The 24,177-nt window shown below is 37.4% G+C and overlaps 4 protein-coding genes and 1 pseudogene across 5 annotated transcripts; 3 read left to right on the top strand and 2 right to left on the bottom strand.

Annotated features, from left to right (window-relative positions):
* The first annotated feature begins 460 nt into the window (after nucleotides 1–460).
* LOC148732512 (uncharacterized) lies at nucleotides 461–1,731 on the top strand (annotated as a pseudogene).
* A 3,342-nt stretch (nucleotides 1,732–5,073) lies between these two features.
* LOC148732513 (cyclic GMP-AMP synthase-like receptor) lies at nucleotides 5,074–7,480 on the top strand. The gene has a single exon (XM_088755931.1). The coding sequence runs from the start codon at nucleotides 5,161–5,163 to the stop codon at nucleotides 7,039–7,041; it is 1,881 nt and encodes a 626-aa protein (XP_088612057.1). The 5' UTR covers nucleotides 5,074–5,160; the 3' UTR covers nucleotides 7,042–7,480.
* Nucleotides 7,481–8,361: 881 nt separating this feature from the next.
* On the bottom strand, nucleotides 8,362–10,857 carry LOC111333934 (alpha-ketoglutarate dehydrogenase component 4). Its single transcript, XM_022939582.2, has 3 exons — nucleotides 10,719–10,857; nucleotides 10,443–10,636; nucleotides 8,362–8,671 (listed from the first exon to the last, which is right to left on the bottom strand). The coding sequence occupies exons 1-3, from the start codon at nucleotides 10,846–10,848 to the stop codon at nucleotides 8,654–8,656; spliced, it is 342 nt and encodes a 113-aa protein (XP_022795317.2). The 5' UTR covers nucleotides 10,849–10,857; the 3' UTR covers nucleotides 8,362–8,653.
* Nucleotides 10,858–10,876: 19 nt separating this feature from the next.
* On the top strand, nucleotides 10,877–12,747 carry LOC111333904 (partner of Y14 and mago). The gene has a single exon (XM_022939550.2). It carries the CDS (start codon nucleotides 10,930–10,932, stop codon nucleotides 11,455–11,457), a length of 528 nt encoding a protein of 175 aa, XP_022795285.2. The 5' UTR covers nucleotides 10,877–10,929; the 3' UTR covers nucleotides 11,458–12,747.
* Nucleotides 12,748–13,310: 563 nt separating this feature from the next.
* Nucleotides 13,311–24,141, bottom strand: LOC111333903 (uncharacterized). 2 transcript variants are annotated; one of them, XM_022939548.2, is made up of 7 exons: nucleotides 23,925–24,141; nucleotides 21,836–22,357; nucleotides 20,452–20,541; nucleotides 15,813–15,937; nucleotides 15,542–15,616; nucleotides 15,142–15,279; nucleotides 13,311–14,393 (listed from the first exon to the last, which is right to left on the bottom strand). In XM_022939548.2, exons 1-7 carry the CDS (start codon nucleotides 23,982–23,984, stop codon nucleotides 14,264–14,266), a joined length of 1,140 nt encoding a protein of 379 aa, XP_022795283.2. In that variant the 5' UTR covers nucleotides 23,985–24,141; the 3' UTR covers nucleotides 13,311–14,263. The 2 variants fall into 2 exon arrangements, with proteins under 2 accessions (XP_022795283.2, XP_022795284.2); XM_022939549.2 differs by lacking the exon at nucleotides 20,452–20,541 and having other exon boundaries at nucleotides 23,925–24,139.
* Nucleotides 24,142–24,177: the final 36 nt, after the last annotated feature.

The raw sequence follows: 24,177 nt of genomic DNA on the forward strand, positions 1-24,177 counted from the left end.
TAATATTCATCCCAACTCATGAATAAAACCCATCCTATACGAGCCGACACCACTACTTTAAATCATGAGATCGCTCTGCAAGGATATAAAACTAAAAGCAAGATTTGCCACATAACCCAGGATTAGCGTAATGTCTTTTGAACAACTCGAGTGAGAACGACATCAGACATCTAACTGACATCACACAGAGTAATTATAAAGCCAATAATCTATTTAGCCCTGTAAACCAGTGGTTTATCCATTGGAGTCTGCTTGTGTTGCATAATCAGCAATTCACGCCGCCATTTCCGTTTTATCAAAATAGAATCGTTGATAAGTAGTGTACATTGTAGTGTGACCGTAATATTTGCAAAATGCTAGCAGGTATAAAACACGTGAATTTTGGCTCTACATTTTTATTACTTGGATTAGTGTGTGCGCGAATAAAGAACTTTGTTTTTACAGAACCGAGTAGTTAACATGGTGTCAGGATTTAACAAACCCAGCCAAGACTAACGTCGACAGCGATCACCGCCAGCTTTTCGAAACATCAACTCTCTCAATCTACAATGGCTGAATTGGAGCATTTACCAGCGCCGAAGGGAAACTTTACGCCGGGCCCCGAATGTTACCAAAAGTGCTTGGATTGGGTTGAGGAATGCGAACTTCTTTTGAATGGTCCGCTAGCTTCGAATAGCAAAGCTGTGAAAGCAAATTATGTTCTCATTTGGGCAGGAAAAGCTGGAAGAACACACATTAAGTCATTGAATCTCACCACGGAAGAGAAGGGAGATCCAAGCGTGCTGTTTAAAAAGTTCGTGGAGTGGACAAAGCCGAAATCCAGTGCACTCGCAGCCGCATCAAACTTCCGCCGCCTGGAGCAAAGTGATCTTAGCCTTGCAGAGTACATTGACAAAGCCACTATTCTGTGCGACCAGTGTGAATATCCTCCAGAAGCCCGCGACCGACTACTTCGGGATGCAATAGTTATTGGACTACGCTCCAAAGAGGCATATTACAAATGCATTGAAAAAGGTTCCGAATTGACGCTAGAAGAGGCAATAGAAATCGCTCAGAATCAGGACGCCACAACACACCAAGTTGGTTATATGCGACCGGAATTCAAAGGCGAACCACTACAAATGGAAGTTCATAAACTCCAAGGAAACAGGCCATCAAGAGCCAACCGGAACAGACAGCAGCAACAAAGACCAGCTTCCAGTGATCGGAAACAGAGAAGGTCAAAGAGGGAAACTTGTTTCTATTGTGTAGCGAAACCGTCACATCCCCGGAGTGTCCCGCAAAGAAGGCAAAGTGCCTCAAGTGTGGGAAGGAAGGGCATTACGGTTCCGTGTGCAAATCAAAGAGTAAATACGCACGTGTCAATGAGTTACAAGTCCAGTCTACAACAACTTCTGAGTGCACGGACTGCGTACTGAATGAATACGAGCCAGTTTACTTCAACGCGCCTATTCATCACCTCAAGACAGTAATAGTAGAAAGTCTCAATCATCCAAAATCAGAACCTCACATCCGCCCGCTATGGCTCAGCCAAGAATCTTCATCACAAATCTTTCAGGTTGACTGCGAGGTTGATACCGGAGCAAGTTGTAACATACTGCCGTTGTACAAGGCTAAAGCACTCTTCGGAAACGACTTGAAGTTGGGCAAACCAACCGTAAATCTCAAGGGATACAATGACAGTCCAGTGAAAAACCTTGGTTCCTGCCTTGTGTACCTTTACCATGGTAACAAGATATTCAGTGTTTTGTGCGAAGTCGCAGACAGCAAAGGTCATATGATCCTAGGCAGAAAGCAAGCGTTAGTCATGGAATACGTCAATTTCCCTGAAATCCAGAAACCTGGTGTCCAAACTAAAATAGATAGGTCTATCAAAACAATCGTGGAAGAGCCCGCGAAACCACTAATGGTCCAGTAATTCCAAGAGTTCAGAAATGCACTGATCCAGTGGTACAAGTGATCCAAAGCAGCACTAAAGAGAAGATAACCATTAATGGAAAGACACACTCATTGCCCACCACTAAGGATTACTTACTGCAGGAATATGGCGATGTGTTTCAAGGCATAGGAACTTTACCAGGTGGACCTTATCGTATCCAGTTAAAGGAAGGCTACAACCCCATTCAACACCCACCGCGCCAAGTTGCAGTCAGCCTAAAACCACCCTATAAAGCAGAATTGGAGAGATTGACACAGCTTGGAATCATTAAAGAAGTAAGGGAGTACACTGAGTGGATTAACTCGATTGTTCCAGTTAAGAAACCAGATAGTTCCTTACGGCTATGTCTTGATCCAAAAGATCTCAACCGAGCGATAAAGAGAAATCAGTGGTACAGCAGAACAGTCGATGACATCCTACCGGATTTAGCAAATTCGAAGTATTTCAGCTTGCTTGACGCGAAATCGGGATATTGGCATGTCTCTTTTGACAAGGAAAGCAGTTACCTGACAACTTTCAATACATCCTGGGGCAAGCACCGATGGCTACGCCTACCCTTTGAGCTAAAGGTATCAGGAGATGTCTTTCAGGAAAGAATCGACAGAGTACTGAAAAGTGTCCCCAATAGCGCTGGAATCGTTGACGATATCTTTTGCCATGGCAACGAAGAAACTACCCATGACGTTGCAGTCATCACCCTGCTAGAAACAGCGAGAGTTAACAATCTCACTTTCAATGCAAACAAATTTGTGTTCAAGTCTCAAGATTGTACATTCTTCGGAGGAAATCTTACCCCAGCCGGGTACAAGATGGACCCCAAAAAAGTGCAAGCCATCACGGAGATGAAACCACCAGACAACCTTCAAGATCTGCAAAGCTTCCTAGGACTGGTAAACTACCTAAATCGGTTCAGTCCAGCACTGCCAGATATAACAGCACCACTTAGAACCCTCTGTAAGAAGGACACTCTCTTTACCTGGGAAAGCTCACAACAAACAGCATTTGAGGCTATCTAGAAAGAGATTACAAGTGCACCAGTATTGGTATACTTTGATCAGTCTAAAGCTAGCACTATTCAGTCAGACGCATCCAAGAAAGGATTAGGAGCAGTTCTACTCCAAGATGATAAGTCTGTGATCTACGTATCAAGAGCCCTCACTGAGACGGAACAATCTTACTCTAACATTGAACGAGAGCTGCTCAGTGTTGTTTTCGCTCTTGAAAGATTTCATCATTATGTATATGGATACACAGCGACGGTGCAAACAGATCACAAACCATTGGTCAGCGTGTGGAAGAAATCCATAGTGTGTAACTCACCACGCCTTCAGAGGCTATTGCTGAGACTATCTCAGTAAGACGTAAACATTGAATACATGAAAGGGAAGGATAATGTCGTAGCTGACGCACTGTCCAGAGTATCTCCTCAGCCAATACCTAGAGAAGGAGAAGACGAGGAAGATTTCATCCCAGAACACATGCTCACAGAGGAAATCCCCGCCGATTCTACGAGAGTTGGAGATTTCAGACACGCAACTGCAGAAGGCACTATTTCTGGCTTACTGATGTAAGTGGTAGCAAATGGATGGCCTGAATTAAAGAAAGATTGCCACCCACTTCTTGTAGACCACTGGAGCTATAGAGAAGAGATCAGCGCAGAGAATGGTCTATTGTTCAAAGGCCATCGACCCATAGTTCCTGAGAAATTGCGTAGTAGAGTCCTCCAAACCATCCACGAGGGTCATTTTGGTTTTGAGAAGATGCAACTAAGAGCCCGAGAAGCAGTATTCTGGCCAGGAATAACCTCAGATTTACTACAGGCAGCACAGGGTTGTGAAGTGTGCCAGACGTTCTCGAGGAGCTAACAGCGCGAGACAATGTTGCCCCATGAAGTTCCTCAAGGACCTTGGGAGAAGTTAGGAATTGATTTCTTCGAGTTTCAGTCTACTACCTTCCTCCTGATAGCAGACTACTACAGTAGGTTTCCCGTGATTCGGAAGGTACGCAACACCAATGCGAACACTACCACCGAGATTTTGAAGCAAGTGTTCAGCGAATATGGAGTACCTCAAACCGTTATGACAGACAACGGTCCCCCGTTCTCGTCGAAGGAATTTGCAGCCTTTGCAAACCAAAATCGCTATTACCACATCACGTCTAGCCCTCGTTACCCGCAGAGTAATGGTTTTATCGAATGTATGGTGCAGACGGTCAAGCAGTGCATGAGAAAATGTGCAGCCGCAGGACGATCCAAACTTAGCTATGTTAGTCTATAGAGCCACACCCCTTTCTACCAGCATACCGTCACGTTCAGAGCTATTGAATGGACGAAAATACAGAGCATTACTTCCAACCAAATCTCCTATCCAGAATCCTCATTACCAGGTTGTCCGAGAGCAAATGGTGAAAGACAAGAACAAAGTGTGCGAGCACTACAACAAAACTGCAAGGGATCTACCTTCATTGCCACAAAATCAGAGAGTGTACGTACAGGTTCACCCCCGATATAACCGGTGGACTCCAGCAACCGTTACCAAAACGCCAGTAGCGTCTCAACCGAGATCGTACAGTGTCGAAACTACTAAGGGAGCCCAGTTAGTGAGGAATCGTCGCTTTATTCGTCCAGCACAAGAGATTACTCCCGTTCCTGCCGATAGTATGAAGCGTGGCGATAATAGTAGCAGTGAACGACCAAGACGTGTGATTACAAGACCTAAAAGACTTATAGAGACAATTTAATTAGTTTCAATGTTTTCAGTTAAGGCCTAAGTTTTTTTTTATTAGAGGGGAGATGTTGCATAATCAGCAATTCACACCGCCATTTACGTTTTATCAAAATAGAATCGTTGCTAATTAGTGTACATTGTAGTGTGACCGTAATATATGCAAAATGCTAGCAGGTCTAAAACACGTGAATTTTGGCTCTACATTTTTATTACTGGGATTAGTGTGTGCGCGAATAAAGAATTTTGTTTTTACAGAACCGAGTAGTTAACAGCTTGTGATTAACATTTCATTGTGGCAATTCACTTTCGGTGGCCATCTATTTCTTGAAGTTTGCTCTTTGTTCACGCTCCCGTCGCATCAAGCTTGACTTGAATTCTATAGTCCCCCTTATCGTGGGAGATCTCGGTACTAGCCTGTCCCTCAGTGTTTGGGTGCATTGTGGCATAAATACTGTGAACGTGCTTGGTCGATAGCGGGTTTGCGGAAATTTAAACATGAATCTTGACGAGCTAACCCAATCTAAAAGCGAAGGGGATGAAGATGATTCAGTCCCGATAGAAGGGTCCCGTCCCATTGATAAAGATAAGGCGAATTCTTCACTCACTCCGCTGGACCTGTTCTTACAAGACTTAGACAGAAACATCGCAAAGATACCTCGCTGCCAAGAAGTGATCGACATTCAAATGGGAGTTGAGAACCTTCTAAAAGATCTTCTTCTGGAATTAGAACAAGAGAATCCCTTCTTCAAGACAACTCTTATCAATTGTGGCAGTTTCTATGAAGACACAAAAGTCGAAAAACCTGATGAGTTTGATTATCTTGTTCAGCTCGATTATTTCTCTGAGCCGACAGATATTCAGTATGAAGAATTACCTGATGCCTCCGTGATTGTGATTCCCAGCAAGTCGAGTTTCAAAAAAATACAAAATCTATCAACTTACAAGTGGATTCCAAAGGAGATCTCTGATTTCGATTGGAAAACGCACGTCAAAGCACCGTTTTCAGAAATACTTTACGAAAAGGGGAATGACTATGAGGGATATGGATTGCGTGTAATTGAAAACTCAACCAGGCACGGACCCGCGTACAGTTTGAAGCTCGAATGGATCGGTGGAGAACGCTATCATGGGTTAAAGATTGGCGTAGATTTGTCCTTAGCAGTGAAGATTAACTTTCCTTCTTCAACCATGGACTTAAAGCATTGCGCGGGGATTCCTGCCGATGTGATGCAGAAGACTATTTCTGATTCTGTGCCCTATTTCTTTGCTGTTAGTGACTACAAGGAGTATAAGTGCCCTCCCTCAAATTTGTTAAAAAATCAAATGGGTGATTCGTATTATTGTGAGTGTTATTTCCGTCTTCGTTGTTCCCAATCGTGCCTTGAACAGGCGCTTTTCCAACATTTTGGACCTGAAGGAAGACCAACTGTATGCTTAAGGGTACTCAAGGTATTGCGTGACTATTCAACCATAGTTAATCTTGGTCCATTCTTCTCGGAAAAACTGGATGTTCACACTAACTTGTCAAGAACTGAGAAAAATGATGATGTTAAAACAGAATGCAACAGTTGGTTCTCTTCGTATGCACTTAAAACTTTAGTGTTACATGAATGGAGTCAATACCCAGATGAGAAATATTGGTTAGGAAGCTGTATGAGTGACCATGTTTTCCAAATACTTGATCGCCTACTTCTCTCTGTAAAGGGTGGGAGTATACGAAGCTTCTTTTATGCAGACTACAATGTTTTACCTGGAGGTGAGAAAAAGGAGATGTCGAGGGAGCAGGCTGATGCCATAAACTCAATAACCATCCTGCATCACTGGATGACATCAAAAACAAATGACATTGAGTACAACTTCAATGACTGCCTCCAAAGTATTACAGACGCGTCAAGACTTGTCTCTCATAAAATAACCTTTACAAAGTTGTCAAATCAGACACTTAATGTAAATTTCAAACAAGACTTGGAACAAGTGGTGATAAAAGCAACTGGAAAAGAGCCCCTAGATAGAAACAAAACAAGACGAACAAGTGAACCAAGGGTTCGTAATACGCATTGGTATCGATTTGCACGGGACCAAATCTTTTTCTGTCGCATTTACATTCAAGCCTTAGTTGACAAAGTTGCTCCAATGGAGAACTTGATACTGTTAGACCCCATAAGTCATTCGTCAGACGATGAGGACCTTACCAGAGCACTAGACTTTTTCGAAGAAATAGCTAAGACAAGAATGAACAGCCTTGGAAATAATTTACCCAGTTACAATATCTGGACAAAGGAATTTAAGCCTGGTGACCAGGAGATAGCAAATTTTGTGGAGTTTCTTACAGATATCTTTAGAAAAGATCTTCAGATCCTGCTAAGCAAACTTTGAATGCATAGAAACTGAAAGTTAATGGGCACAGACATGATGATGATTGAGGCAGCAAAACAACGTCAAGAGAATGAAGTAGAGGCCTTGTTATAAACAAACCCTGACTTTTCATTAGGAAATAAGACTACAGAAAACCTCAGCCCTATGCTTCTAATCCAGTTTTCCAGGGTCACTGTTACTTCAAACAATATCCAGAAAGTACATCCTACAATGTTCAAAAACGATAAAACAAATTGGTGAATTACTTTTCTTTACTCTCTCTCTCTTTATCTCACTTATTTTTCCACAAATATTTCTTTGCATGGGAACAGAAATTTCAAACCTTCTTAAGAAGAAATTCTCTTGTTAAAAAAAATGATAATTCTCCCTCTGTGACTGCCATTAGAAGGCAGTCACAAATTGAATTAAACTGACTTTTGGAGCAATTTTCTAGAACAAAGACTGAATATCATGGTTTGCCGCAGAAAACAGTTTTCTCCTGTTCAAGTCTCCAATGCTGCCTCCACAATTTAAGGATTCCTCTCTCTCCTCTAAGGGACAATAAAAAATAGCCTCAAACTCAATTTTAAGTGGGAAATTATACAATTTCACTTTCCAGGAACTCAATTGATCAATGGATGAGATTTAAGGCCTCATTTTTTGAACTTTTAGAAGCAGAGTTCTCAACTTCATTTGAATATCAGTGACCTCTAGAATACATGGACCCTTCAGTATGTTTCCTTTCCTTTCATCAAGATCACATATGAACAAATCTAGCAAAGACAATTCATTTTCTTGTCTGCCATTTACCTGACTGTTTGATTTTTCCTCACAATTCTTGGTGACTCTCAATGAAACCAGAGACGGAAGGTTTGACCAATTTTATTCACTTTCAGATGCCACTAGTATTCATCTGTTTCATCAATTTGTTATACAAATTTTTAAAGCTTCACTGGATGGCATGGTTCAGATCATCGGGTTTAATCAGACATACGAAATAAGAAGAGTTTACCTTTGTGAGAATTCCTGCAAACCCGGGCGAAACACTCTCTTTAAACCTCTAGCCTAAAACATTTTAAACCCTTTATTATGAAAACTTGAAAAGATGCATCTGAATTTATCATTGATTTCCTTTTTTATCTTTGTTTTGCTCTCAAACTCCCACAAAATAATTGTATCTAAAACCAGGGAAAGCATAATTCAAATATTCAAAACTATTTACTGTATACATCCAAGATGTGGATAAACTTGTACCTTGATAATTCAGTAATAATTCTACCGAGAAAAAGTGAATTTTGTTGAATATTCCAAAATTTGATCAATAGATGTACACCAACACCATTTTATTAAAAGTTAAATTTAATCACTCTTAAATTTGTAATACATTTGTAAAAAGCTCTCCATAATGGGAATTGCTTGGTTCTGGTCAACACCACCTTTAAATGAGTGTGTCCCTATCTACCAAGTGAATCTTTTTGTGTGGCACAAATCACTGGTCTGAAAATAAATGACCAGGAAGTGAATGGTACTTCCACATTCGACACATCCTCGTCCCTTGAAAATGATTCCAACAGTCTTGTATCATTAAATACTTAATAAACAGTGTAAAATACTTCCAGCCAGCTGGGAGGTTTCATTCAGGACCACCTCTCTACATTTGAATGAAAGAAATAATTTGAAAATCAGGCATAACAGCCCATGACTCAATTCATTCCCATCCAGATGTGTCTCTCCTCACTCACTCTAGGGGGCGGGAAGATGAGAGACCCTGGGAATGAGGTTGCCAGATGCGTTGATCAATTCAAAGTTTTGACAACCCCTCCCCCCCCCACAGGTTAACCCCAGGCATTTGAACTTTGAAGAGTGGTGTATTCAAATTCCAGCCCCCTCGGGCCAAAATTGTGTTCAACTCCCCCACCACCAACCTCAGTTCTTTTTTAAGTAAGATTAGCAGTTGTGACTTTCTTGTACACCTTTCTTTTGAGCCATCTGGTTATGCAAGTGTACTTGTTACATTTAAACACCTCCATTTCAAAAGATTGAACATGTTTATTCTACTAGAAAGGCTTGAAAGTGTTTTGTTCAAATTTCCCACCCCACCCAGCAAGGTTCAAGTTAACAGTCTTTGCTGAAGAATATCATTATGAACCCTACATTCATCTACAAGCCTATCATCAAAGAAGCTTAACCCAAAAGTGTATAACATTTAACCTCTCCCTATAATATCCAGACATTACTCAGCAAACAGGTCATGAGAATCCTCAAACTTATCAAGTACAAGTTGTTATCTTGATCTAACATCAAATTCCTGTAACTTATCTACAAGAAAATAAATAGCACCTGGAGGGGAGAATCAACAATCAGATCTTGGGATTCAAAAGGTCAACTAGTAAGTGATGTAGCTAGTTTGTTTCTCTCTGTGACAGCTCATGACTGTAAGCAACAATTACGAAGGGTATGGAAAGACATTGCACACTCTTTGACTTTCAAATTCTCTACGAATTCTTTTCACAGCTTCATTCCCCCCTCCCTCCCCTCCCCTCCCTTCCCCCCCACTGCTTGAATCTATGAAATAAATGCTTTGTTTCAGTATCCACCCAACAATTTCAAAGTTGTTTAATTGGATGTACACCATCCAAAAACCTTACAAACAGCCAAAAAATTAAAAAGAAATGCAAGTACAAAATACAGATATCCTTGAGACAAAAGCCTCATTAATTTCACTTTCACTTTCACAACTGCCAAAAAATCAAACAGAAATTTAATGCAAGTACAAAATACAGATATCCTTGAGACAAAAGCCCCATTAATTTCACTTTCACTTTCACAACTACCAAAAAACCAAACAGAAATGCAAGTACAAAATACAGATATCCCTGAAAGAAAAGCCTTATTAATTTCATTTAAGGCTTAATGGAGATTTAATACACTTGGTTAACCTTCTTCTACAGAAAAAGAATAGCAAACTTATTTATTTGTGAGATTTGGCAAACTGTGCTGGAGATTTAATCTGTATGTGGGAGACTTCAGGAAGAGTTGTTACAATTGCTCTGTACATATAGAAATTATCTCTTAGGTTCATAGACAAAATGAGAAAACAGTTCTTCGTAATCTCATACTATCCTTAAAGGCGAAGTCTCAAAGGCCATCATTTCTTTTGGCCATTGTTATATTTTTTAACCAAGAACTGGTCAATATTATCCAGTCGCTGTCTCATTTTGATGCGGTACATGAATGGAAAATAAAGTCATTGTCCTAAGTGTCGAAGGTACTGGCAATTTTGTGAAGTAGCACCTTCTTTCTTATCTGCCAGGATTTTAAGATCGAAAATTTTAATATTTAAGAATGAACATTTTAATATTAAAGTAGAAATTTATCAATATCACATCGTAAAAGTTTCAGCTTGATAGATGATGGCTTACCTCAATGTAATCAATTTCTTCTTGGGTTAGAAGTCTTCTTCTGTATCTTATCGGTAAACTTTGATAATCGAACGAGTCATCGGAGGCTGAAGAATTAGAACTTGTCAGTCGAGTCACTGATTCTGTTGGTGATGCTTTTCTAGTGATCGCAGATAAAACTGACGAAATCTCCGGTGGTCTGTGTGATGAACCGGCTTGTGGTGTGCAAAACAGAAGGAAAGCATCTAGGTTGATATCTCTTGTTATTAACGATAGATATAACTCTCATTTACTTACGTTCCATTTTCTGTTTTGTTCTGTTTGGGAATCTTATACTTGGGATATGTTTTTTCACAGTTTGAAAAACTCTGCCGGTAGCGGAAGCCATTTTGGGTCCGAAAGGTACGCACGGTGTTCTGGGAGTCATGAGCACGAAAGTTACCGAATATATGCCGATCAAAACTCAAGAGTTCGGAAAATCTCCGATCGTGTCTGAAAAGTTGCTATAATGGCGGACGGCAGCGCAAGTACTGGAGATACGTGGATTCCAGCTTCTAGAAGACCTGATGGCACATGGCGGAAAGCTCGTAGAGTGAAGGAAGGTTATGTCCCACCAGATGAAGTGGCAAAGTACGAAAGTAAGGGCAAACAATGGGCAAATAGTTTTTCCAAATTGCCGCCTGGGGTACATGAGGAAGAAAACAAACAGCTCACGAAAAACCAGAAAAAACGGAAGAATAAAAAAAAGGAGAGCAGTGAAAATCAACAATGTGAAGTCGAGGAAGTTACGGAGAAACTTCAAAGTGCTACAGTTTCTAGTACTGTGACTGCAGCAGGCACAGTATACACGAGCAACCCAGATGATTTAAAATTAAAACGTGTGAAGAACCTCAGAAAGAAATTACGACAGATTGAAGAATTACAAGAGAAAATTGACTCAGGGGAGTTGGTAAATCCAGAAGCTACACAGCTAGAAAAGCTTTCGAGAAGGGAAGAGATCGAAAAGGAACTTGCTGATTTAGAGCGAGAAGCCTGACACAGTGAATGAGCTGCTAGTAATGTGTTGATAACACCACAATAAGACCAATTTCAAACTAGATTTTTTACTCTTTTAATACTGTTTGGAATAACATTAAAATGCTAAATGTTTTATTGTTTGTCCTCACAGATTGATTAATTGTTGATGGTGGTAGAGGGATTAACGAGTTTGGATTAAATTGGCAGAGGTTGGATCGGAAGAGACCTGGGTATCCTCTGCCCTGGGTACCCATGATAAAAAAATTAGAAGTGATAAGCATGCTTGAATCATATTCATACCTTAAATGGTTTGAACCTAGGGGTAAAATGTGATGTTGTGGTCTGATGGTCCGGGTGAGCGTAGACCTGAGAAGGACTGTTCTTGGTATTAGTGACTGACATTTTGGCAACCTTAGTGGAAGTCATCATCAGAGTCAAGTGAATAGCTGTCGTCAGTCAAACTTTTTTAGTTAGGTTTGTTTGAACTGATTGGCCAGTTTTTGCTGTGATGTTATTGGCTGAAAGACTCAAGTGATGTAAGTCTGTTGTGATTGGTTGTTGTGATCTGTTAATAATGATAGGTTGTTCTGTTTGGTTCATTTGTAATGGTAATGTCATGAATGAGTCATTTGTATGGTGCTGACATAAGTTGACACCTGTTAAGGTGGGGCTGGTCTATGTTAGTAAATCAGCTTTCCAGAGTCATTAATTTTGCTGAAAGCAGTTAGTGCTGTAGGTTAAGCATTGCACTGAGTCCCAGTCAATGGGGTTGTAAGTTGATGATGTTCAGCAATGTGTTCAATGTACCAGTATTCATCAGTTACCTGTTGATAAACCTCCCTGAGTTGGATGGCAAGTTTTCATGAGGAAAGGCAACCATGTTTCTGTGGTCTCTATTCCTCCAACTCTCTTGGACCCAGGATGAGAAAATGAGAAATATTTATCGTAACTTAAAAACTGATGAATCCATGTCATTGCTCAAGATGGAAAATGATTCTCTCATAATCATTAACATTTGGAAGGTGAAGAATGACAAGAGCTTAACAGTCATCAGTAAGCTGGCTTGTGTTAGTGGTAACATTGTGTGCACATCCAAAAGGGGAAAAACCACCTATAACAGAACTGTGTACGTTTTTTCTATATCAAACACCTTGCCACTTCAGTGCCTGATTTCATGGCATAAACGCTCATCCCTTTCACGCTCTAGATCTCTTTACTATCTGCCACACAATTCTTTTGATGTTAGTTTGGAGAATTCATTATTGGATCAACTAATAATCTGCTAATTAATATATTTGTTTTATTGTTATCACTTGTCTGCTTGATATGGTATTGATGTTGTAAGGAGAAATTCTGTCTTGGTCACTCATGGGAGGGTTAAGATCCTCAAATAGCCACCAGCTACATAGGCTTACATAAAGGTTACCTGAATTTCAGTTAATCAGAAGTCAGAAGTTTTTAAACGATGAACACAAGGAATAACCCTGCAACTGAGACACTTTGGCAACTTCTGGAAAATACTCCTCAGATATATGGTCTGTGGTAAATAATTTCTGTTGATAGTAACATAAGGCCACTAAAGTATTTCCTCTCTAGAGAGTTATGATACTGGGATTTAATGCTGAATAAGTTGATTTAAAGCTGAATAAGTTGGCAAGATCAGCCACAAGTCAGTAGCAGAGTCTGCAAAGACTGGCTCAGATTTCATGCTGACCTGCAAGTGTTGGACAATGGGGAAAGAATAGGAGAGCAGAGAAGAATAGCCTTTCCACACCTCAGTACCATCCAGGGTTATTTGACTTCAGGACAGAATACCGGTAAAGGTAAATGCATTTCGTCACGCCAACAAATCATTAACTGCCTTAAACAGACTTAAAACAGAGGAACTAATTGTTTATTAAAATCCACTATGAAAATTCTTACTTGTAGTCAGCTACGCATGCAGTATGACATCATTCACTGCACCAGACATTTAAATATGAATCATTCTATCACATATATTACATTCAAGTCATTCCCTTTCATATTTCAATAATATTTCTTAGAAACAATAAATTGTTCGTGCTCTTACATGAATTCATGATAATGGTAAACAACTAATAAAATGCACAGATAAAAATATGAAACATTTCTCTTCTATGGCAACACTGAGACAGATTATAGTCATTTGTTTTTAGAATGCCTTGTATATATATTATAAATCATTTTTATAACCTTTCAGACATACTTTTATCACAAATCTAGAATAATAGTTATGGTAGACAATAGAATGTGCAAATGAAAATATGAAACATTTCTTTTCTCACTATATTTGAACCATTTTTGTTAGGAATGATTTGTGCAGATAAAATAATATTTAAAATCATTTCTAATAACCTTTCAGACCGACTTTTATCACAAATCAGTAATAATAACAATCAAAAATAATGATCTTAAAAGCAAGTGATGGTACTTTTGAAATTAAATGGATTGTTAGTGCTGTGGTTTGGAATAATTTTATGTTAAAACTGTCAAACTCAGAAAACCATGAACAATTGAAAGACACCCAAAAATTGTCTACCCTGTTGTAACAGTAGAGCCTTCACTTGCGACGGATTGTGTGGATGATCAGGACATATAAGCAAACAACAAACTACTTAATATCCTTATTGTGTTCAATAAGATATATCATGCCTGATAATAATCCTGTTCAGAGTTTCACAGTAAATGTAGCATCCTTAAACGTGATAGCATGACCAAGACAAAAAGGTACAGACTGTAACAGTTGAATAACTTTTGTCAGTAACATAGTAAATATTTTAATTAATAATCATTTATTATAAATTCTATTTGTCAGCTTGATTTTCAGCTTGAAGTGACTGTAGAGAGAGCGGGGGAGGCAAAGCATCATGGGACAGTTGGTGGACTGTTCTGTCTGCACTCTCGTAAGTTAAACCTCCCTTTACTTCCATTTGTCTGAGAAGATAAATAGGAATTACAAAAATTAACACAAACAGCTTCAGGGTTTCATGGTTGCATATGTAAATGACGATATCAACAAGTGACAGATTTTTTCTGGTTTAGACTTAACATGGACTTTTGAGAGAGAACATTTAAAGGAAACCTATCTCTCGCTTTTTTTGTGGTGTGAAAAAAAATCACAAGTTTTTATTAATAGAAATTGTTTGTTGATTCTGCTCTAAAATTGCAAAAGGGAACAAGATGGACATTAAGAGTGTTTTGCATTTCATCATTTCACCAGTTTCTCACTAACAAGGCACCAATTCAGTAATCTGGAATTATTTTCATAAAGGAAAATTATTATTAATAATTATGTCTGTCACATACTTCCTACAACTTAGGTCATGAGAATCGTATGAATCAAACAATAGCCCCTACATGATATTATATATATTTTTTCTTATCACCTTTGTTTTTCTCAATATATACAAACACTGTTGGGAGAAATCCTCTCCTTGTCAATCCACAGGGAATGAAAAGGTTTTCCCTCAAATTTTCCCAAGAGAACGCAAGCTAGGCCCACCCCCCCCCAAAAAAAATTACAAGCAAAAAAGTATGAAACCTTCGTGTGCTGTGCTAGTCCTCTTTTAGAGAGATACAATTTTTAAAGAGATAGTAAGTGTTGTGAGTTGTATTCTTGAGAATTAGAATCACTGATCTGAGGTCAACCTGTACACACAGTCAAATATGTTCAACCAATCACCTTGTAAATTCATCGTGATTATCAAGGCCATCCACATCAGGATTTGGTTTCTGTGTCAACTTATCTGTTTCATCTTCACCATCACTGTCTCCTGTAAGTACAGCATTGGTTGCATGCCTTTGTTCCTTTGGTGAGGATCTACATATTATCAAATCAAAGTATCATTTGGTGATGAATTCACTTTGCAGTGTTGAATATTAAAACAATTTTACCTTATAAAAAATTTTTGCTTCTGTCAGTAATACCTAACATTGAGAGGTGGAATAGAGGGTCCAAGACAGATTTTACCCATGCACTGTTGGCCTTATGTCAAAATTGGATGTTTTCATAAATTTTTCAACACAATTTGCCCAAGATTCTGGTCCACATTAGCTCAGAAAAATTATTAAAAATCACCCACCTTTCCAAAAATCCCTGAATCCCAGATCTTGCCGCACTCAAAGAGGCACTCAATGATGCAAACAATCCTGATTTTCTATGAAAAGGAATACACAAAAATAAAATAACAATATCAATGCCTGCGTCTATTTTCAACTCTTCCTTTTTTTTTATAGGAAAAATAACAAGTCAGTTTCACCTAAATTTTTTTTTTTTGCAAAAAGTTTCAGTTTCAATGTACTATTTTACCTGCAAATAATCTTAAAATGCAATTTATGATTATCATTTCTAACCTTTCTGTTTTATCCTTGGCTTTGTTCTCCTTGTTTAGCTGTTGATTTTCTTTAGGTGTCTCATCCTGATCAGAATCGACACTTTCCATCCTATGAGACAGAAGCTTCCTCTCTTCTGCTTTTGTCTAGCAAATAGAAAAAAAATATTTTGCTACTGCATTTCATTTTAGTATTACAGTATGCAAAAAAGAATGAGTGCAGAAATGGCCTTGAAGGCATGGATGAGGTGGATGGAGGAGAATCGCAAATTAAAGCTTATGGCTAAGGAGGAAAAATTAGAGATGGAATTCACCTGTTGGGGATCTAAGACAGGCACAATAATTAAGCTTTATACCTTACGACTTTGTACCACGAAATCCTTATAATACAGTGTAGGTAGCTCGGTGGAATTTTGGGCACCTGATTACCAAATAGGAAAGTTTGAGGTTTGAATTATCATGGGGAATCCAGACTGTTTTATAAGTCCCATGCTTGAAAAAATAAACAGCTTCTCTGTTGATTCAATTAGTCATGGTTTGATAATCCTAACAAAGATAAAAAGTACTGCGCAATGACGTGTTTCATGGATGTATTTTACCACAAAAGAGGATTTTGGAAACTCCCTGGTAGATAACCTAAGGACCAGGATAGATTTGGAAAATAGAGCCAACCAACATTGTACCATGACTCTATAAAACTGTGGCCTCCAGTCAAGCACTTATCTGTAAAGTGCACACAACATAAGATACTTGTAAGATAAACATGAAGGCATTGGATATTACTAAAACAAGAATAATATTGTAACATCCAATTTCACAAATTTTTACACCCGAATTTACTTTCCAAAATTTATCAAAACTACCTTAACCTACTGAAAGCCATCAACTGACCTATAAATAAAATCATTCTACAGATCAAAAAATAATATTAACAGAAAATTATTCCTTTTTCCCATTTGATTTGAGATTCCAAAGGTCATCGAATGCAAACTAGTAAAAATTAACTTATTTCTTCATTTTCAAAATATTTTACAGATTTCACCGTGTTAGATTGTTCAATTTAACAAAGCATGTAATTTTCTGCTTTAAATTTTTCTCCTTAATCAAGTCAGAATTAGAATCTTTGCTAATCAGGTATTTCATTTTTTATCTTAATTTTATTCTCATTTTGAAATTTTACCAATTTCAAATTCTAGAAATGTTTGAAAAAAAAATCTCCTGACTCAAAAACCATTGAGAAGTTAAAAAATGACTTTTACCCAAAACATCTCTAAGAGATCCAATCTCTAATTTCTAGAAATATACAGGAAGCAGCAAGAAGCAGCAAAAATTGTATTAACCCATAGTCAGAGTATAAATTAAAATGTTCGAAAAATCCTACTTCATTGATTCAAAATATAGCTGAGATACAAACTCAGATGCTTAGCAATCACTATTAATACAAAAACTGTTTACCAACAAAATAATATGAAAACTAATTTTAAACAGAATCTTCAAGGCAATTCTGAATGGTGTGTCTTTCAAAAACAATTCTGATACATGGAGGGAAGAGAATACTGAAGGGTTAATGAGTGCTTATCAAAAACACAACAACAAAAAAGGACAGAAGAGGGTAAAGAAAATACAAAGCCAAACAAAAAATGATTGATTTCTTAAATTTAACCCACCAGTCGCGATGACATTGTTTCTTATCAGAAAATGGAGGACCCAATAGTCGCTGAACTCCTCTCTCAGTGATTTAGACAATTTTTCAATGCCATGTGACACTAAGATTCATTTTCCAATGGCCCTCACTAAAGAGATATTTTTAACCTTGAGCTCTTTAATTACTGGTCAGGATCAGCTTTGGTGAAAATAAAAAAAAAACACACACTAGACACTTTGTCCATCTGGTCAAAACAATATGTGATTCACATTCAAGCTGATGCATATTAAATAATTGTACAGGAGGATAAATATTTTTCAGACAACTTGACACACACACTCTGTAATATGGAGATTTTCATTAAATGAATAAGAAATAGAGTTGACAAATCATGCAATATTTGTTTAAAAGTCACCATGTTTTTAAAAAGAAAATAACAAGCCAATCAAACTGCAGCAAACTTTGCACTTCCATTTTATTAAATGTCAATAATGGCTTAAAGAAATTTCCATAAAACTGTGGTGACATTTGAATCAACATAGTAATGTTTGCTCGAATATTGTACATTCCCTGGATTGCAATTTTCTAGTTTGATGAGCTAGTTTTTTTAAAAATGCAGTTTTTGCACAATAAGAAAAAGAAATCAAATGTGGCATCAGTGCAAAATGACTTGAGACCAAATGCATTACCTGCAATCAAAGGAGACAATTTGTTGATCTTACTGATTTAAAAAAAAAAATCACAATTAATGTAACAATTTCATAAATAATTTGAGACAAAACCCACATATTAAACAACAAAATGATTAAAAATGTGGAAGACAACTGACATTATTTTTAACAATATACAGTATAAAAGCTTGTTCCTGTCCCATTCCCAGAATTTAAAGGTGGAACAATTATCACAACTCATCTTTTTTTGTGTCTTAAAATACTAATCTTGAAACTCCAATCCTTGTCTTGATTATATTCTCATGTGCACTTCAATTTTTCTTTATTCAAAGTGACATTAATATTTATTAATGATTCAATCAATATTCGACAAGGTTCACATCCTCATAAAAAATTCACACATATTGATCCGAAAATAGACAAAAAAAAAAACACACCTTGGATAAATGGCATGTTGAAAGTAAATATCATCATTTTGTAATGTTTGTTAAGTAATACTGTGACTGTATCAGCTAGAGAAAACAAAATCAAAATATTTAGGTCAAGAATGTTAAAAATAAAAAGTTTTACTCAAAAGAAAACACTGATGCAAAATGGTCATGATAAATTTGGAATACACCACAAAATTGAATGTAACTATGAATGGCCATGTGGACATATGTTGAAACAGAAAAATAATATTATGTACAGCAACACAGCAAAATCTCACATCAGTCAAAATAAAGACTCTTGTCTTCAGAGACTTGAGGGAAAAAAAAAAAAAAAAAACCACAACAACCCACAAAAAAGGATTAATTGTATCATTCTTGCAAATGATAATGCCAAACTTTGGTTTTTTTTTGGTGCTTTGATTTCAAAAGTTAACAGAGGCACAAAATCTCTATCTGCTGCCTCCACAGTTAGGCAGAATAAGCTCTAAATAATCTTCAAAAGAATGCATCTGGTCCATTCACAAGAATTGTATAGAAACACACCTTTCAATCACCAAAAATATTTGAAGGACTTATTAAATGTCTTACAAATTGAAAAAGCCACATGTTTCACTGTGAATTTATAATTCATACTACAAACAGTGTAAACACATATTGATAAGGTTGGAGAATAACAACAAAAATTGTGGGTATTTTATCTCTACTTGTCACAACTGAAGATAATATTGATAATTACAACTCCAGTTAAAAACTAGTCTAAGAGTGAAACATGCTTTCAATGGTGTGATGGTATATCAACTACTGACATGTGGGAACCAACTGTAAATATTAAGCAGTATATCGTATTGTGAACAGGATAGAAAGAATTGTTCCACCTGGTAAGGAATGCATGAGCTATTATTAATAATAAATTTCTTGAAAAGTCTTTCAATACCCTGAGTAAAAACATTGCAAATTTGCAAAGTAGTTGAAGAACAGAACATCACATTTAGTCCCCAGGCAATCAACACTGTATACAAAATTTTGAATTTCATTTCATTCTTTGCACCCTAAATAACATCAGTATGCATATATTATTACACGACTCGGGCAGTCAGAGGGCCAATAACTAAAATCCACCAATCAAAATGCTCTATTGCCGGTCAATATTCTCTCAGTATTGGACCGGGCACTATCCCGAATGGTCCCGAATGATACCGCACTTGTGTCCCTTTGAACTTCAGTCGTATAATAAATCTCTTATTAACCAAGCTTGCTCGGGACCGTACTGGAAGAATATCGGCCCTCAGGCCGACATTCTCCCAGTGCGGCCCTCGCACTTGGTTAATAAGATATATATATATATATATATATATTCTCCATACTGTTCTCTACACATTTCCTTTGGTACTGACAGGGAGAATTCATTTAACAATCCAAGCTTCTTATGTTGGTGATCATTTGCTTTGTTCTCATAATCTTCATGAATGACTCAGCAGTATTATAATTGTAAGGAGAATTAAGATGCTGGTCATTCTTGGCAGGGCTCGACATTAACTTTTCAACTCACTAGCCAAGTGGCTAGACAGCTGTGACATCTTAGATGTTGCAAGAATTTCGCTTTGTTTACTAGCCACATAATGGTCAGTGCAAACTGAAAACCACTGGCCAAAACTGAATTTCTACTGGTCTGTGGCTACTTGGCTACTGTCAGTGTCAAGCCCTACTTGGGTCTGATTATTTAAACAAAATGTTTCCTTTGTTTAACAAAACTGCACCCTAAACAATCCTCAATTTAGCTGAACCTTTCAGTTGAACATTTAGTTCAAATATTCAAATGCCCAGGAGTTGCCCATTGGGAGGGGGGGGGGTTGGGGATGTTGAAGCTTTCAACTGATTGATGCAAAAGTGTCATGAGCAAATAATAAATATCACCTTCAATTTGTTGCGTTGATCTTCTATCACACACATTTCATGTTTTAGTCGTTCTTCTATTTCAGCCATTTTTGCTATGAACCTCTTTAGCTGAAAAACAAAAGTGCCTACAATTATTCAAAAATATTTATTAAAACTTTTCATGCGTAAAAGTTTGGAATTGATGAATTTTCTCATCAAGACAAACCTCCCTAAATCTCTTGAAAGGTTCAGGAAGTGGTTACTTGGAAGAGGTACAGATTAAAGGGTATTCAATATGTTCTCAACACATTTTCTAAGGTGCTGACAAGGAGAATTTGTTTCACTTTTTTCTATGAAAATAATTACTGTCAGTAGTAATCATTTCAAGTGTCAATTAAGTACCAGGCATGGGGTCCGTTTCTCGAAATTCCCAGTAACTTAATGTGCCCAAAGTCATGTTTTAAAATCAAAATTTAAAGGATAGGAGAGGAGGTTCTGGCACCCAAACCAGTCCCTTTCGTTTCTTTGGTTGATAGCTTTATTTTATCATTTTCAAAACTTTTGAAATCCCCATCTTGAATGAAAACAGAACAGCTTTATGGACCCGTTAAGTTACCGGGACTTTCGAGAAACGGGCCCCAGGCCCCAGTTGTTCAAAGATTGGATAACTCTATCCAATGGATGAATCTTTATCTGGTGGATAGAGCAGCCTGTTTTGCTCTCCATGGGATGGCATTATCCGACCTTTGAACAACCAGGGCCTGAGTTGTAAAAACATTTCCATACCTGTGCTACAATAAGCCATATCATAAGGCACATTGGATGGTGCATACAAGTTTGGTTTGTGGTTTTAGCTTTGGTAAGTCTAATTCAATCATAAAACCTGTCTGGTAATTTCTATTGCAAATAAAAGTGTCTGTTTAGATGCATGGTACTCTCAATAAGTTGTTGAACCCTTTGCCCCCTAAAAGTGACTAACATCTAATTTCTCTGAATAATATCACCCCTAAAACATGCATTAGGGTCATGAGATAAAGGAATGATCACCAACTAAAAGAAGCTCTTGATTGTTGAACAAATTCTCCTTGTCAGCACCTTAAGAAATGTATGGAGATCAGTATGGAGAATATGCATATTGATGACTGTGGGTGTAAAGGGTTAAGAAATAAATTATATACTTCCTGTCTTGGTGACACACAGAAGATTGCCTTGTGGGTGTTTGAAGGAAAAATATATTGAAGATTCTGAAAAGTCATCTCTTAGAGAAATCATTATAATTGTAATTAAGCTTGGGTTTAACAATAATGATTGGTGTGAAAACTTTTGGTATTTTTGTAAATTAGCCCCTAATGAGGGGTGTTTGCAAATAGGAAGTTTTACTGCAAGATATAACTACGCATAATAAAACTGGTGAGCTTTGTACCTCAATCTCACTTGAGAACACAAGTCCATTTGAAGAGACATAAAATCCATTTTGTGGCTTTCCTAAACCACAATAGCAATTAGGATGCTTATCATTCAGATCTTTTATGACATCCCATGTAGAACCTTTCCCAAACCTTGATCCTCCTTCTGTTCCCAAGGTAAACAGATACAAAAAGTTCCTCCGCCATGTCATCTCAGCAGCTTGAATAGTTTTCTTTCGAAAGTAGCTGGTTTGCAAAATTTCCCATAAACAAACACTCTCTCTGTTTGCTAGATTTCCACAAGTATATTCAGAGGTAGTAAGATTCTTCCCCAAAGAAAGAGGTTCATTGTTACAAACAAGTTTTGCCAAGCAAGGGACACTGACAAGTGCTTCCTGGTGCTTGCATTCTATTTCATTGTCAAGTTCTTTATCAGGGAAAGTATTATCAATCACAGATTTAGCTAGGTTGATGTCAATTCTTGTTGCACTTCTGTTAAGCTGATGGTATTGCTTGAATGGAGACCACTGAAGATTTGGCTGTAGAAACAAAATAAATGGATAGAACAACCCTAAAATACTTAAATCATTGATGGACATACACTGGTTAAAAGTATTAAGCAATAAGCGGTCATTAGTTCTATAGTTGGTGTGCTGATCAAGATGATTTCTTATCGTCTATGGAAGATTGTTCGTGCAGTAAATTATAATCTGTATCAGTACGTAATTCATTACTAATTGAACCCATAAGGCGAGTGCAGTTTGTAGTCTTTGAAAAATTTACATGTGCTTATTTATTAATAAGTAAACAAAATGATTTCTTGTGCAATTTGGTGTATACACCAAATTGTACAAGAAATCATTTTGTTACTTAATATTAATAATTTACATGAAAATGGCATCACAGAAAGTCAAGACAGACCAAATTTTGACAGCACAGGTGCTATTTGTAATTTGCTCTGGTGTTACAACTTTGCATTAGAATAATATATAAATAAAATGCACTCGTTTTCAGCCAATCATATGGGTGTATATTTTTTTCATGTAATTATTAACTGCATATAAAATGGAGAAACATAACACTAATAGCAATGGATTATTCTTTCAACTTACACATCAAAGGTTTCAAACTCCTTTTGGTAGAAAAACTGTAACAGTTCTACCAAGTGAAAACAATCAAAAACCAACTAAAGATAGCTCTGAACTAAATGGAGAGATGCTTTTAAACCTTTGTATGAATTTTAATCTTGATACACTGGAACTCAGTAGTTTAAGAAAGGGGATTAGTTAACTAATTTTAACTCAAAGGATCCTAAAGCCTAAGTTAAGGGTGTTCTAAAAAGATATAGTGTTGTTATGGTAACTGCATACATGTCCTTGAAATGAGTATTACTAATTGGACATCTTTTATGTAATTTCAGAGGAAAAAAATAAAATAGTGTTAAAGTTACATTGTATGATGCATGTTCAGAACTGAAAAAAACCATTTTGGGCCACCATTATTACAAGCCTAAAGGAATCTTAAAGTGGCAGCTGGTCAAGGAAAGAGGTTTTTTCAGGGTTGTTTATCAAATCCTGCAAAACTGATCCTAGTTAGCTCATGGCCCTGAGGATACACTTGGCACTTTAAGACTCTGGATACCTGGATCCCAATGAAAGTTTTGATCATGTCTTACAAGTGCCTCTTTATATGACACCTTTAGCTGTAAACATTTCGATGAGAAAGTGAAAACCTCTGGCAAAATTTCGTTTCTGAGAAAGAGGAACCGGCTGAAGTTATCTTCTGATGAACTTGAGAGCAATCTTCTTCATCAACTCCTCCTGGTATGAGATTTCCATACTAAATTACAGTTACAGTAGTATGTTGTTTTTCTGTTACTGCATTGTGGTCGTCAGTATGCCTTTTCAAACGTGCCTTTAATTTCGAACCCTCCCTTCTCCTCCACCTGCGGTGAGAACTCATGAAGTATTCATCATGATACGAGGTGAAATCGTATAAATCTAGCTCAGTAAAAATCAAAATGATAACAATAACTTGTGAAACAAATTCATTAATCCAGGTCACTGTCAAAATGTCATGCATAGTTTATCAATTGAAAGTACTCACTTCGAATCCATCCCTCTTGATATCGCCTTCGAACCCATTACCTTCATCGATGATGCTCATTTATCTGGCTAACCTTTTCGTTTGAGTTCTTTTACATCGTGTCCAACGACGGAAATTAAACTCCCTCATAAAAGTCACAATAATAAGCAATCAGTTCCGGATAACTACACCGGATCCAACCGGGAATTTGACACCGGTCGACTCACCGGTCACCTCATCGTACCCCTCTGCGCCTGCAAAATACACTGTTCCT

The sequence above is a fragment of the Stylophora pistillata genome, chromosome 4 (assembly GCF_964205215.1).
Source record: "Stylophora pistillata chromosome 4, jaStyPist1.2, whole genome shotgun sequence".
Classification (NCBI taxonomy): Eukaryota; Metazoa; Cnidaria; class Anthozoa; order Scleractinia; family Pocilloporidae; genus Stylophora; species Stylophora pistillata.